General features: G+C 40.7%; 1 protein-coding gene across 2 annotated transcripts in view; it reads left to right on the plus strand.

Annotated features, from left to right (window-relative positions):
* Positions 1 to 14397, plus strand: part of uggt1 (UDP-glucose glycoprotein glucosyltransferase 1) — a 96352-nt gene that overhangs the window by 50110 nt on the left and 31845 nt on the right. For both annotated transcript variants that reach the window (XM_055646158.1, XM_055646159.1), the window contains 6 exons: positions 3482 to 3688; positions 5524 to 5655; positions 5871 to 5998; positions 10720 to 10815; positions 10956 to 11058; positions 13062 to 13141. In XM_055646158.1, the coding sequence (XP_055502133.1) occupies positions 3482 to 3688; positions 5524 to 5655; positions 5871 to 5998; positions 10720 to 10815; positions 10956 to 11058; positions 13062 to 13141 (746 nt within the window). The remainder of the gene's footprint in view (positions 1 to 3481; positions 3689 to 5523; positions 5656 to 5870; positions 5999 to 10719; positions 10816 to 10955; positions 11059 to 13061; positions 13142 to 14397) is intronic.

The raw sequence follows: 14397 nt of genomic DNA on the forward strand, positions 1-14397 counted from the left end.
ATCGACTGCATTCACTTCCACGTTATCAGAGCATCAAAATAAACTGTAAAGGTCCCAATGGTACACACCACTAACCACAACCTTTCAAATACAAAATAAATCTTCCACATCATCCTCGGCCTCATGTTACCAATCCAATGTGCCATGTTGCTTTAAATCCCGTGGGGGGTCTTAACATTTAGAACTGTTTCCCATGTGGTACTTTGTCAAAGGCCTTGTTGTAGTCCCTATATACCCCATCAACCACCCTGTTCTCGTCAATATGTTTTGTTATCTCCTCAAATAATGTAATAAAATTGGTCAGATTCTATCTTCTCCCAATGAAGCTATTATCAACTATATTTTCTGAGTGTAGCAAGTTCATTGATAGAAGAACTGACCTTGCCTGTTGTCCCAAGGTCCCTGACCTACTTTAAGTGACCAGTTATTCATATAACAGTATATCCAGTAGTGGAGAGAAAGCAAAATATTTTGATCTGTCCTTTTCACACCTTACATTCTCTCTGTACCCCTCCTTACCTCTAGTTTTCCTTTCCCCTGACTCTCAGTCTGAAGAAGGGTCTCCACCCGAAAAATGTCATCCATTCCTTCTCTCTAGAGGTGCTGGATCCAGAGAGCAGCATGTTTGTCCGCTGATTTTTTTTCCAGTATTTTGTGTCCATCTTCAGTGGAGATAAAGCACTCAGTGAATGAGTATCTAAGCTGCTGAAGGTTGGAGGAAGTACCACCTTTAATTTGCATGTTGTTTGGAAGTCCTGTATCAGCTCTGAAGCTGTTCAGTCGGGTCTTAATGTTAACCATGTGAACTTCTGGCTGCTTTATAACCAACAAACTAGCTTGATGTAGTTCTGGTTCAAGGGAGAATGTTCTGTGACAGTTGGATTGGGTCATTTTGACCCATAATTGTTGTCAGTATGGGAAGAAAGGCAAACAAAAGTTATCATCGGGTGTATGCCCAACATTGCAACTAGAAGTGCGTAGGTTAGTTCAATTTTGAGACTGGCGCAATTTCACCTAGGAATGATTGCAGGTACGATTTGCCCATATAAATCAATTTTAAAATGCAATGTGATTTTTCGAATGAGAAAAAAAAAGCCTTAGGCATCCCAATTGATATGGTGATGGCTAAGCAACATATCCTGTCAATGTTATGCGTGTAATCAGGACACCTGTACATTTAAACTGCAGACATATTATTAAATATTGCATGTTTAAGAAGGAACTGCAGATGCTGGAAAATCGAAGGTAGAAATAGGTAACGTTTCGGGTCGAAACGTTGCCTATTTCCTTTGCTCCATATATGCTGCCTCACCCGCTGAGTTTCTCCAGCATTTTTGTCTACATTAAATATTGCATGCTGATTTTCTGCGCCTGTTGAATTATGCGCACGTTATTCCTTTTTCATAACCATACCTGTCTGCTGACAATTTCTGTTGCAATGATTAGTGTTTTCCCTCTGATGAAAGGAGTAGTAGCTAGAAACCAAATATGCAGGATTTGAATAAAATAGTCAAGGAATATATACTGTGCTTTGCGGGCCATTTTTCCATTGTAATCCAAGATTATGTGCACATGTATAAATTGATGTGTTTGATTCCTGAGTGTCTCCTGTTCTTTATGTAATGAAAGCTCTGTACAGATGGTGTTTGCTCGCTAATTTCCCCAGTGACTGGGAAATGCACAATCTTGGCTGTGCTTCTCTCCAGCACACAGCTGATTTTGAGAACTCAATTGAGTGGGCATTTGTGCTAATTACTAAGTTCCTTTTGGCTTGCTTTTGCAGTTGTTAACATTTGTTTGACAGTAATTTGATCACTGGGCAGAGCTTATAACGAAAATGGAGTAAAAGTCTACCCTTGTGATGAAAAGAAAGCTTAGATTGTCAACTTTTGTTATATTCTTTCTCTATGTTAGCAACAAAAATGCATTAATTGAGCTGGGAATTGAGGTTTTGACATTTGCTAGCTGAAGGAAGTTGTTCCACTACTGAAATAGTTTCACCTCACTGGCCTAGATATTTCAGATAGAGCTGCATTCCAAACTTCTGTTGTGTCCACATTTTGAAATATAAATGAATGGGCATTGAATTTTAATACGAAATATGTAGCCCAGAAGTCAGCCCAGGCAGTGTTTAAGGGGTTGAGATGGGAAAATAGCAAGGCATTTGGTTAAAATCTTTGCTGTGACTTATTTCACATTTTTTCTAAATTATACTTTTTCCATTGCAAACTCAAGCAACATCTGTGGAGGCAAAGGAATTGCCGATGTTTTGGGTCGAAAGAACTGAGAGTGTAAAGGGGGGGATAGCTTGTACAAAGATATGAAGGTGAGGCTGGAGCTGGCAAACAATAGGTGATTCTAGGTTTGGAGGTGTTGATGGCAGATGGAGCCTTAGAGGGGAGCGTAAGAAACTGAGTAGTATGTGTGAGAGGAACCCAGTGAGTAAGTGGTAGAGAGAAAGACACAGAGGAGGAATGGTTAACCTAAAATTGGAGACTTCTATAGAAGACAGACACAAAAAGCTGGAGTAACTCAGCAGGTCAGGCAGCATCTCTGGAGAAAAAGAATAGTGACGTTTGTGTCGAGATCTTTCTTCAGTAGGGTCTCGACCCAAAATGTCACCTAATCCATATTAATAGGTGACATTTTAGGTTGAAACCCTTCTTCAGAATAAAGAAGGGTCTCGACCCAAAACGTCACCTATTATTTGTCTCCAGAGATGTTGCCTGACCCGCTGAGTTACTGCAGCTGTTTGTGTCTATCTTCGATTTAAACCAGTATCTGCAGTTCCTTCCTATATATTGGAAAATTGGATGTTCATACCATGGGAAGTTGACTATCCAGAAAGGTTATGAGGTGCTGTTCCTTTAGCTTGCATTTGGCTATGACTCGCAACCCAGATCTCAAGATGGCCATGGTTTACAGAGTGCAGGTAATCGCAGAGCATTCGCCGACTCTGCACTTGGTTTCACTGCTGTAGAGGTGGCCACACATCGAGAGCATGGAACTCGGTTGACAAGGTTGGAGGAAGTACATGTGAATGTATTCAAGAGAGAGATAGACATAGCTCTTAGGGTTAACGGAATCGAGGGATACGGGGAAAAAGCAGGAACGGGGTACTAATTTTGGATGATCAACCATGATCATATTGAATGGCTCGAAGGGCCGAATGGCCTACTCCTGCACCTATTTTCTTTGTTTCTAATCTCTGCCTCACCAGGGAGGGTTGATTAAGTACCTGGATGGTAACAAAGATATGTGTTGTACCTTGTACGGGTTGCATCAGGAAATGCCGGGGGAGTGAGAAGGATGAACAAACCAGGTAGTCACGATCACCAGGAGTGATCCCCGCAGAAAGAGATGGGGGGGAAACACGTGACTTCTAAGGGATCATGTTGTACCTGGTGAAAATGACAAAGAATTATGTATTAGATGGTGGATATTTTTCTACCTTTTGATCTATTTATTTGTTGCTTTTCAGAAATCCAGCAATAACCTGAGAATTGGTTTGATAAATAATCCAAGCAGTGAACCCACCAAAGAGAACACTGTCATTACCAGAGCCATCTGGACTGCACTTAACACACAAAACGTGAACAATGCTAAGAACTTCATCACTAAACTAACAAAAGAAGAGACGGCAAAAGCATTGGCAGAGGGGGCAGACATCATGGAGTTTTCTGTAGGAGTAAGTATTTCTGTTCCCCAGTAATGCGAACCAGGTCAGCATGTCCATGCATTTTATCTGACTGGTCCCTTGATTTTCCCTGACAACCTGTTGTGTGGTTTAAAAATGGGGACATTCCCTGTGCTCCATTTGGGTTGTGAGATGAGTGCATCTAATTACTCCTTATACTGCACACTTGCCAGCAATGACACACAGGTGCAGCTCTCAATTAAAAGGAGCAGTTTGTCACAGAGTGTCCGCAGTAACAATTAGTATTGGAACACCCCAAGGCTGTGTGCTCAACCCCCTGCTTGACTCACTCTATACCCATGACTGCGTAGCCGGACATAGTGCAAACTCCATTATTAAGTTCGCCGACGACACCACTGGACAAATCACAGATGGGGATGAGTCAGAGTATCAAAGTGAGATCGACCGACTGACCAAATGGTGCCAGCACAACAACTTGCCCCTCAACATCAGTAAGAGCAAGGAACTGATTGTGGACTTTGGTAGGGAAAGGATGAGGACCCACAATCCTGTTCACATCAATGGGATGATGGTGGGGAGAGTCAATAACTTCAAATGCCTGGGCGTGCATATTTTCGAAGATATTTCCTGGACCCAGCTCACCGATGCAATTATACGGAGGGCACATCAGCGACTCTACTTCCTGAGAAGATTGTGGAGATTCGGCATGTCGAAGATGATTCTCCTAAACGTCTAGAGAGCATTCTGACTGGTTGCATCGTGGCCTGGTTCGGCAACTTGAACATCCAGGAGCGGCAAAGACTACAAAAAGTTGTGACCACTGCCCAGTCCATCACCGGCTTTGACCTCCCCACCATCGAACGGAACTATCGTAGCTGCCTCAAAAAGGCAGCCAAAATCATCAAAGACCCACACCATCCTGGCCGCACACTAATGTCACCACTGCCATCTGGAAGAAGTTACAGGAGCCTGAAAACTGTAATGTCCAGGTTCAGGAACAGCTTCTACCCTACAGCCATCAGGCTATTAAACACGACAATATATAAGCTCTGAGCCCTAGACTGCAAAAGACTATATTATTATTGCACTATATTTCTTATTTATTGAACTTTTTTTTTCCTCTTCCCCCATTATGTACTATGTTTACATATTCACATATCCTGTTGTGCTGCAGCTAGTAAGAATTTATTTGTCCCATCTGGGACATATGACAATAAAACACTCTTAGGGTTAAGGGTATCAAGGGATCTGGGGAAAAAGCCGGAACGGGGTACTGATTTTGCATGATCTGCCATAATTATATTGAAGGGCCGAATGGCCTACTCCCGCATTATTTTCTATGTTTCCATGTCTAAAAACAAAGAATTTCATTGTACCTAGTTGACAATTAAGTATAATTGAATGATTGAATTGAATCAATAGAACGGTGATGAAATATTAAAGAATACATAGCATCTGTTGATGAGATTTGGACAAAAACTAAAAGATTTTTCACTGACATTGTGAATATATTACAGGATAAAAGAAAATGTAACTGGTGCATAAGTAAAGTGACTAATAGTGGTCAAACAACCCTGAATCTTCATAGTTTAAAAAAATCCAATTCTAATCTTGCAGGCAGGTTATCAAGAAACCAGTACAAAAAAGTAAAAATTATGGCTTAGTTAAGTATAGGCAGCGTATATGGAGAATGCGAGCAGTATCAAATACTGCATTGGTATTTTTAGTTTGCAGTAATGCTTAGCTAAAGCTATGTGTTTAACAGAACATGTACATTCCACAACTTAGCAAGTTAGGTTTCTTTTTTCTATTAATTTGCTTCAGACTGATGCTTTGCCTGACATTTTTTCATTTATCTTCCATAGGGCATGGACAATGCAGTTTTCCAAAAGATGTTTGAGAGTCTCAGTCTGGATTTCATTTTGTCACATAGTTCTTTTTGCAAGGATGTATTGAAGATGAACAGAGGGCAGAGGGCCATCATCAGTAATGGACGAGTAAGTATTCACTATTCACTTTCTGACACATTTTTAAAAACTTTTCTTCTCAGCTCGAAGTTTCAACTGAATCTTTTTAACCATTTGGCATTTGGAGCACAGTGATTATGTGTGATAATGCATAGTCAGTGGAACTTGTTCTCAAAGTTGTCAGTGATCATTTTTCAATGAGTATCCAAAAACAAAACATAATTATGACTTTAAACCTTTGACAGATTGTTGGTCCACTGGAAGAAAGTGAAATCTTTAATCAGAATGACTTCCATCTGCTGGAGAGTATTGCTTTTGAGGCTGCAGAGAAGATCAAAACAAAGGTCCACATGCTATCCATTGAGGAAGATTCGTGAGTGATTTTAATTATTTATGTTTTATAATAATTTCTGACAAGATATTTTTAAGGGATGATATAAAATAAAATCTGTTAACGTGAAAATTTGTTTTGAAATATTAATATCCATCCTTAATTTTTTTTTTAATCTACTGTGAGGCATTATTGTGAAACACCATTGAATTGTGCCTTTTATAGAATTCCACACAACTAGTTTCAAATTATTTGCTTTTGTTTATTATAAAGCCTGATCAAAATCAATCCATCAAAGCAGAGTAAATGCAGGATCATAGTTTAATTACTTTAAGTCTGTTGTGATGGTTCAAAGAATGGAACAAAGAAATCTAAATGGGCTGAGATTGGCAACTTATTATAATTTTTTTTAAATTGTACCCAGTCTGTTTTAATCATTGCAATCCCCTACCATTGCACTATGGTGCCAATCATCTTCATTATTATTGTTCTGACCTCCCAGCATCTTCAGTATCCTGGCTCTAACTACTCATTGTCTATTTGCAGTCATCAGCAACCTCAACAACCTAGACCTCCCTCATGTTGCAGTTGTAGTTAGGAACAAAAATAGTGGAAATAAAAATATGTTAATGCAGAAATCTGAACTGAAGGAGGACTTTGAGACCTTGGATGGGAAAGTGTTGTGACTAAAAGCCTTGAGCAAATTTGCTCAGGTGTCAGTGAAGGAGTGCCTGTCTGCTGGCTGATCTGCTCCAGAGTGTTTTCGAGGAGGGTTAAAGTGAAGCGACCAATCCAGGAGGTGGGGGAAAAAAGCCCAGGAAGTGTGCAATGAATGATTAGACATAGGGGAATGATGTGAACGTGCAGTAAATATTGAAGAGAAAAACAAACAGAGCGGAGGGGAGACTGACATTTTACAGATTTATTACTAACATTTCTTAATAAAGGTATTTGAAAGGCTTTTGATTTGTTAGATTGAACCTAAAAAGTCTTCACAAGGGTCAATTTTGTGATAGTCTGATGGAGCACATGACTTCAGTTGTGAGTGAAGGAGTCTTAAAAATTTAATCTCAATTATTTTATTTCAGCATTTCAAGGCGTTGGACAATGTGGAGCTCTGTGGAGATATGGTGTCCACATTAGAATTTGAACTGTGTAACAATCCATCTTGCAAATGTGGTCCATTTTCCATCTGATATCATCCCGGCAGTGAAGAGTAGTACAAGCATCTAAATGTATTGAATGTATGCTTGGTACAATTGGATGCACAAACTACTCTTCACTGTGACTAATTGTTCCCACTGATTCTGTGGCGTATTTTCCTAAATGGCAATAGTGCTCAGTTCTGTGAGCACGCTTCGACTTGACTAACTTAAATTGGATTTTATTTGTTTATTATCTAAATCCAATTCCATATTCTCAGTGGTCCCATTTGCATCCATTTCCTTCAGAAGTGTAATTTGCATAAGCCTATCCCATTTTCCAATTTTGCTGGACTGTTTACTGTTACCAGCCTCTACTGTGCCTCAGTTTTCCTACAGAATATATTAATTCAATAGTCGAAGAGCTGTACAACAATGAAACAAGCTCTTCAGCCCACCTTGTCCATGCTGACCTAGTTGGCAGACTGGACTAGTCTCATTTGCCTGCATTTGGCCTGTAGCCCTCAAAATATTGTCCTCTAAAATGTATTATCTCATACTTCTTGGTACTAACTATAATCTGCAAAGCCTGTCCATTCAGACATTTTATCCTTGTATTATTGCTCACCTTACTAGTGAGTAAACTTCCAGGCTTTACACTTTTTGCAAATTATTAAATTTTATCTTTAATATATACGAAAATGTGGGCCAGCACCAACCCCGTCCTTCAGAATAGCAATTTACCTTTTGTTTTCTCTCTTTAAGCCAGTTTCCTTATCTATGCACCTCATGTTGCTTTCATTCCGTGTGCTTCTTACCAGATTGCATCCATTGCATTGCCTTCGTCATCATGATTCACATGCGCTCTTATCATGGTTAAATCAGTGTTACTTCTCCTCAGGCCCCCCCCTCACTGGGGTGGGAGATTGCAACCTTCACGTGGTCCACCTTGTTTCGACGAATGCAATCAACCTGGTGTGCACAATCAAGTAAGATCAAATAGAACAATTTGTCCTACAACTTTAGGCTGTGCACACCATATGCAAGAAGAAAAAGGCCCCTCACTCCTAAACTAGCCAGTACTTTCTCTATCTGTATCTTTTTTTCATCATGATTTTCAGTGATGGCTACAAACTATTGAAATGCTTTGCCTACTTAAATGCCCTTGCATTTTATTATTAACTTTGCTCCAACATTATGAGCACTGTCACAATTGCATATTTAGAATATGAATTAAATTATCTTGAAGTTCAGATGATGAAAAATTCTGGGCATAATTTCCTAAACATGGCTATGTGTGTGTGCACCAATAAAGTTATACATGGCACAATTCTCTTACAAGCTACTATTAAGATAAGATATATTACCTATGTTAAAATATTCAAACAGAAAAGGAAAACAAAGCAGCAATCGGAACTAAGGTGCCTATTATTGGGGAGGCGGTGAAGGCAAGATATTTTTTTTGATGTCAAAAGATCACTGGATTGAAATATCAATTAACAACTGCTGGAGGAAGAATCAAGAGTGCCTAATTGTCATATGTGTTGGCAACGGAGGAATGAAATTCTAACTCGTGAATTCTTACTTAGTGAGTTGGTTGATAATAGGCAGCACTATCAGGTGTAATTATTTTCATTTGCTGAAATTGGAGCACATAATGTGAAATGAAGCAAATGTACATAGATAATGTATATCCCATGGCGAATCAAAAATCAGGCTGAGAATGTGCACAGGTTCTGGAAGTTATATTCCACAAAATGCAATCATGACATTTTACCATTGCAGACTGGAGTCCTTACAAGAAATTGAGATTTTATTTCAAGTAGATGTGGCTGCTCTTGTGATTTTTGAAGCTAAGGCGTGTGGCAGCGGAAGTGAAACGGCTGCGGCTCGCCTGCAGTCTGTCTGTTTTTACTTTTTTTGTGTTGTTTTTTTTGTCTAGTTCAGTTAAACTTTTGGTTATTAGGTGGTGTTATGTGTGTGGGGGGGGGGGGGCTGAAACAGGGCTTTCTGTCTCCCTTCTGGGGAATGCGACTTTTTTGTCGTATCCCTCTTCTCTTCCCCCGCCTGAGCTGGCGGCCTCCAACCTGCGACCGACCTCGAGGATCCGGAGGTAGAGCCAGCCAGGACTTACCAACGCGAGGCTGGCCGTCTTCGAGCTGCGGCAACGTTCGGGCAGCGGCACGACTCGGCGCTCCGGTGAGGGCGGACGGCGCGGGGCTGAGACACTCCTGTGTGGGCGGCCCGGCTACCGGCTGGAAGGCGCTCCCGTGTGGGCGGCCTGGGTCCCGGCTGGAAGGCGCTCCCGTGTGGGCGGCCCGGCTCTCGGCTGGAATGCGCTCCCGTGTGGGCGGCGCGGTGCGGGGCTGAGACGCTCTCGTGTGGGCGGCCCGGTGCGGGGCGGAGACGGTGCTCCGGTGGCTGAGGCAGCGTTATGGCGGCAGCGACCTGAATCCGGGGCTCGGCCGCGGGCCAGTGGACGACATCGTCGGGAGCTCGCAGGTCACAGGCTGGTGCCTGTTTTCCGGAGCTCCCGTGGCAACAGCTGCGTCCGCTGGACTGGAGGGCGGCAGCTTCGCCCACCCCCGGGCCGCGGAGCTTGAACTGCGGGACTGACTTACCATCGCCCGGTGGGGTATCGCCTCAGAGCAGAGGGAGAAGAGGAGGGAAGAGACAGTAACTCTAAGACTTTTGCCTCCATCACAGTGAGGAGGTGCTTGGTGAACTCACTGTGGTGGATGTTAATTTGTGTTTATTGTGTGTTGTTTTTCAGATTACAGGCATATTACCATTGATTTAATTTTTTAAGGTACACATTGAACCCTGCCCTCAGCCCACTGATTCCACGCTGACCATTGATCACTCATTCAGACCATATTTCTGTTTTTGTACTTTCTCATCCACTCTTTCACATTAGAGGCAATTTACCAAGGTCCAATAACCTACAAACCTGAACATCGTGGGGATTGGGAGGAAACTGGGCCACACAGACAGCACTCAAAAGACAGGATCAAACCCAGGTTTCCAGCACAGTCATGAGTCATAGAGTGATCTTTGGTTGGCATCAACAAGTAGGTCCAAAGGTAGTCACAAAATGCTGGAGTAACTCAGTGGGACAGGCAGCATCTCCTGAGTTACTTCAGCATTTTGTGTCTACCTTCGATTTAAACCAAATCTGCAGTTCTTTCCCACACAGTAGACCTAAAGGGCCTGTTTTTGTACTATTTGTATCTATGCTCAGTATAAATTTTGTCTTAACTGCAGGATGTTTTTGTACAATTGTAATTGCCCATTTTAAGACAAGTTGAACATTTTATGGATAGCATTTAGGAGACTTGTGCGAAACCCATTCATTGTTTATCTAGATGGTGTCTTCCAAATGATTAATTGCAAGTGTTTATCTTCAATTACAGAGTGCCTTTCATTTTTTTTAAATTGAGATAATTATTCTTAATCATTTGCTTGCAGTGTTTAAAATGCTTGTGAATTGGGAAATTAAAATAATATTATATTAATAAGGAATCTCGACAAATGGATCAAATATCAATGAGGGGGTTACCAATTAAATAGCTTTCAGACTTAATTTGACAATTACATTAATTAATCACATTTTGTCCCCAGTGCTACTGATCTAGTAATGAAAGTGGACTCACTATTGTCATCTAAGTCCAAAGGAGAAGCACGAGTTGACCTCCAGTTCTTTGAGGAACGACTCAGGTGAGTTGCAAGTGGACAGTTATGAATTGATATTTCTGTACCTCATATTTTGCTCAGCTCAATGTCAGTGGTTATTTTATTTGTATACAATTATTTCCAATGAATGAATTAATTTTTTGACCTGTATCTCTGTTTACTAGTGCTGTTAAATTACGACCGAAAGAAGATCAGGTCTACTTTGAAGTGACAGCCATAACTGACCCTGTAACTAGAGATGCTCAGCGGCTTTCCCCGTTCCTGCTGGTGAGTCATATTGGTTATGTCACATTGAAGTTTTCCCTATCTGTTCTGCCGTGTCCTTCTGTATTCATCACCTTGTCTTTTCCATCCATTACAGAAACTATTATCATTAGGAATTTCTGCATCATGTGTAGGTTAATGCTTAATTTAAAAGAAAAGTCATTTGAGAATACCCAGCCCAGCAGTGCACTGGCTTTCACAGTATCTATTAAACTAGGTTGGAATTGGCTATTTTGCAACAGCAGTCGAGGAGAGTATGGCTCTGGGCAAGGAATAGGAAAAATGAGCATATGCTTTAATGTCAAATCATTTTGTGTCTGTCAGCAAAGTCAATGGTTTCAACTTTAGCAAATCACCTCTTGTTTGGAAGCTAATGTGCTGAAGAAAGCATTAATTCAGGACTGATGCAGTCATTGTAGGCTGCAATTATTAAATTGAACTTTATTGGTCGCATGCTTTAGTATTATACCGAGACTAATGTGCTTAATCTGTAGCCTACTCTGGACATTATTTACTTTGAGTTCCGTATTTGTTTCTACCAATTGAGACACAGAAACCAGCTTTTTGTAGTGATATTTACAGATTTGTAAATTATTTGAAGATTGAGCTTCTAGCGTAGGTACATCTGCCTTAAAAAGAGGTGAATGAGAAACAATTAAAAAAACAGCGCTTGTAAATTGAACAACAACTCATAACAAGAAAACTTGGAGTTATCATGGTTGTGGGAGACCAGGTATGAAAAACAGATGATAAGAAGCATGATGAAACATTGTCTGATAGCAGCTGGTAGATCTGCCCCATAACCATATAACCATATAACAATTACAGCACGGAAACAGGCCATCTCGGCCCTACAAGTCCATGCCGAACAAATTTTTTTTCCCCTTAGTCCCACCTGCCTGCACTCGACCATAACCCTCCATTCCCTTCTCATCCATATGCCTATCCAATTTATTTTTAAATGATACTAATGAACCTGCCTCCACCACTTCCACTGGGAGCTCAGATCTGCGTGAAGTTCCCCCTCATAGATCTTCTGACCTCTGAAGGGTTTGTTCTTCTATTCTCAAAGGGAAAAGCTTGTGTCCAGAGGAGTCTGTAAATCTCCTCTGTACTCTCTCTATTTTGTTGACATCCTTCCTATAATGGGCGACCGCATTGGGCCTTGTACAATTTTAACCTCCCAGCATTAATCGCATGGGTTTCCTCCCATATCCCAAAGATGTGTGAGTTTGTAGGTTAATTGGCCTCTGAAGATTGTCCCTAGTATGTAGGGAATGGATCAGTGGGATAACAGAGCTAGTGTGAATGGACGATCAGCAAGGACTCGGTGGGCCGAAGGGTCGATTTCCATGCCGTAACTTTCAATCAACTATAGATCTCTCCAAAATAATGAATTAGACTGAATAAATAAAATTTTACATTTGTACTTTTGAATGCAAATTCTTTATTGGGCAAATAATATTACTGTCCAAAAATAGTTATCTTGTTCAGAATAGGAATTTAATTTTCTAGTCCACTTCAAAGGTGTATCATATTAACCTAACTAGCTATGCAATGGAGAAATAAAAGAGATACAGTGCGGAAACAGGCCCTTCGGCCCACCGAGTTCGTACCGACCAGCAATCCCCGCACATTAACCCTATCCAACACACACTAGGGACAATTTACACATACACCAAGCCATTCAACCTGTACGTCTTTGGAGTGTGGGAGGAAACCAAAAATCTCGGAGAAAACCCACATGGTCACTGGAAGAACATACAAACTCCGTGCAGACAGCACCAGTAGTCGGGATCGAACCCGAGTCTCCGGCACTGCAGGCGCTGTAAGGCAGCAACTCTACCGCTGCACCACCGTGCCGCCCTATAGAAGTCAGAAGATGCCATAAAGCGCACTGCTACTGTTATTTCAAAGATGGTTGCATTGTTCAATATGGGCCATAGCTCTGTCTCTTCCTCTATTTCAGACGTTGGTCTCACAAAACATATTTTTAATTTCCATAGGTTTTAAATCAATTGATCAACATGAATCTTCGAATATTTATGAACTGTCAAGCAAAGCTTTCGGAAATGCCTCTGAAAAGGTAAACAATTTACCAGTGTCAGGTAAAACAGCTACTGCTGGCTAAGGTTTACACTAATAACAGCATGCCAACTCTGTAAGTACAGACTTTCAGTACATTTGCATCTTTCTAAACGGAAGAATTAATATAAGGTGAGGAGTTTTCCTCTGGTCATATATGGAGAACTTAACAAAGAACAAAGGTACACAACATCATTTCAAATGAATGCTGTACACAATGGCATGGAAAAATACTGTGTTGGTATTCTGATGGAACAATGGTCTTTGAAGAACAAGGTGATTGATCTGAGAAGATTATCTAGCAGAACTGTTGTGGGTTTTTTTTCCTGAGTTATGATGAGCGGTCTGTATGATGATGCACTAAACCATTTTCTTTTGCATCAGTTATGATTGAAGTGGAGATTTTTACTTCGATTTCATTGAAAGATTTGTGACTGCCTTGTGCTGCTGTAACATAGAGCCAGTTACTCTTGCTGTCCTCTGGTATTCAGCTCTGGATTAATGCTGCTTTTGAGTTTCTAAGTAAGCAATTATGTAAAATTTGTATTAAAATTATAGTACGAAATATCACAGACATAATGTGCTGAAAGGGCACAACCTTGATTTCTAATTCAGTCGGAAACCTTAATTAGATAACTAAACTGCCTACCGACATTGGATTTCCTCCATCTGTTGACAGACAGCTTTTGGGGATAAAATAACATTATCGCACTCCAGCAGGCACCTTCATCAGTCATACCTGTGAACAGATGAATTAGGAGCCAGAGGTGTCCATTCGGTCCCTCAAACCCGTTCTACAATTTAATAAGATCATTGGTGATCTGTTATTAAGATGAATCAAAATTGCACTTTGTACTGTTAAAGGAGGCTTAGCTAATAATTGCAATTATCTATTGTAAACAAAATTAAACATCAGTGCATTAACTGACATAGAGTTTACTACAATATACAACATTCTCAAATGAGTCATTTATGGAAATATGAAATATAATAATTGGAATGTTTTATCAAATTAATCTTTCAATAAATGTGATTTAGTGTATTTACTTCGAATAAACTAGTTCTTCCACGGACTTGTCTGACGTCTATTACAGACCCACTGATTCCTACAACGATCTTGACTACATTTCTTCCCACCCTGCTTCCTGCAAAGACTCTATCCCCCTACTTCCAATTCTTTCGTCTATGCCGCATCTGCGCCCAAGATGAGGTGTTCCATACTAGAACATCCGAGATGTCCTCATTCTTTAGGGAATG

This window comes from Leucoraja erinacea, chromosome 14 (genome assembly GCF_028641065.1).
Source record: "Leucoraja erinacea ecotype New England chromosome 14, Leri_hhj_1, whole genome shotgun sequence".
Lineage (NCBI taxonomy): Eukaryota > Metazoa > Chordata > Chondrichthyes > Rajiformes > Rajidae > Leucoraja > Leucoraja erinaceus.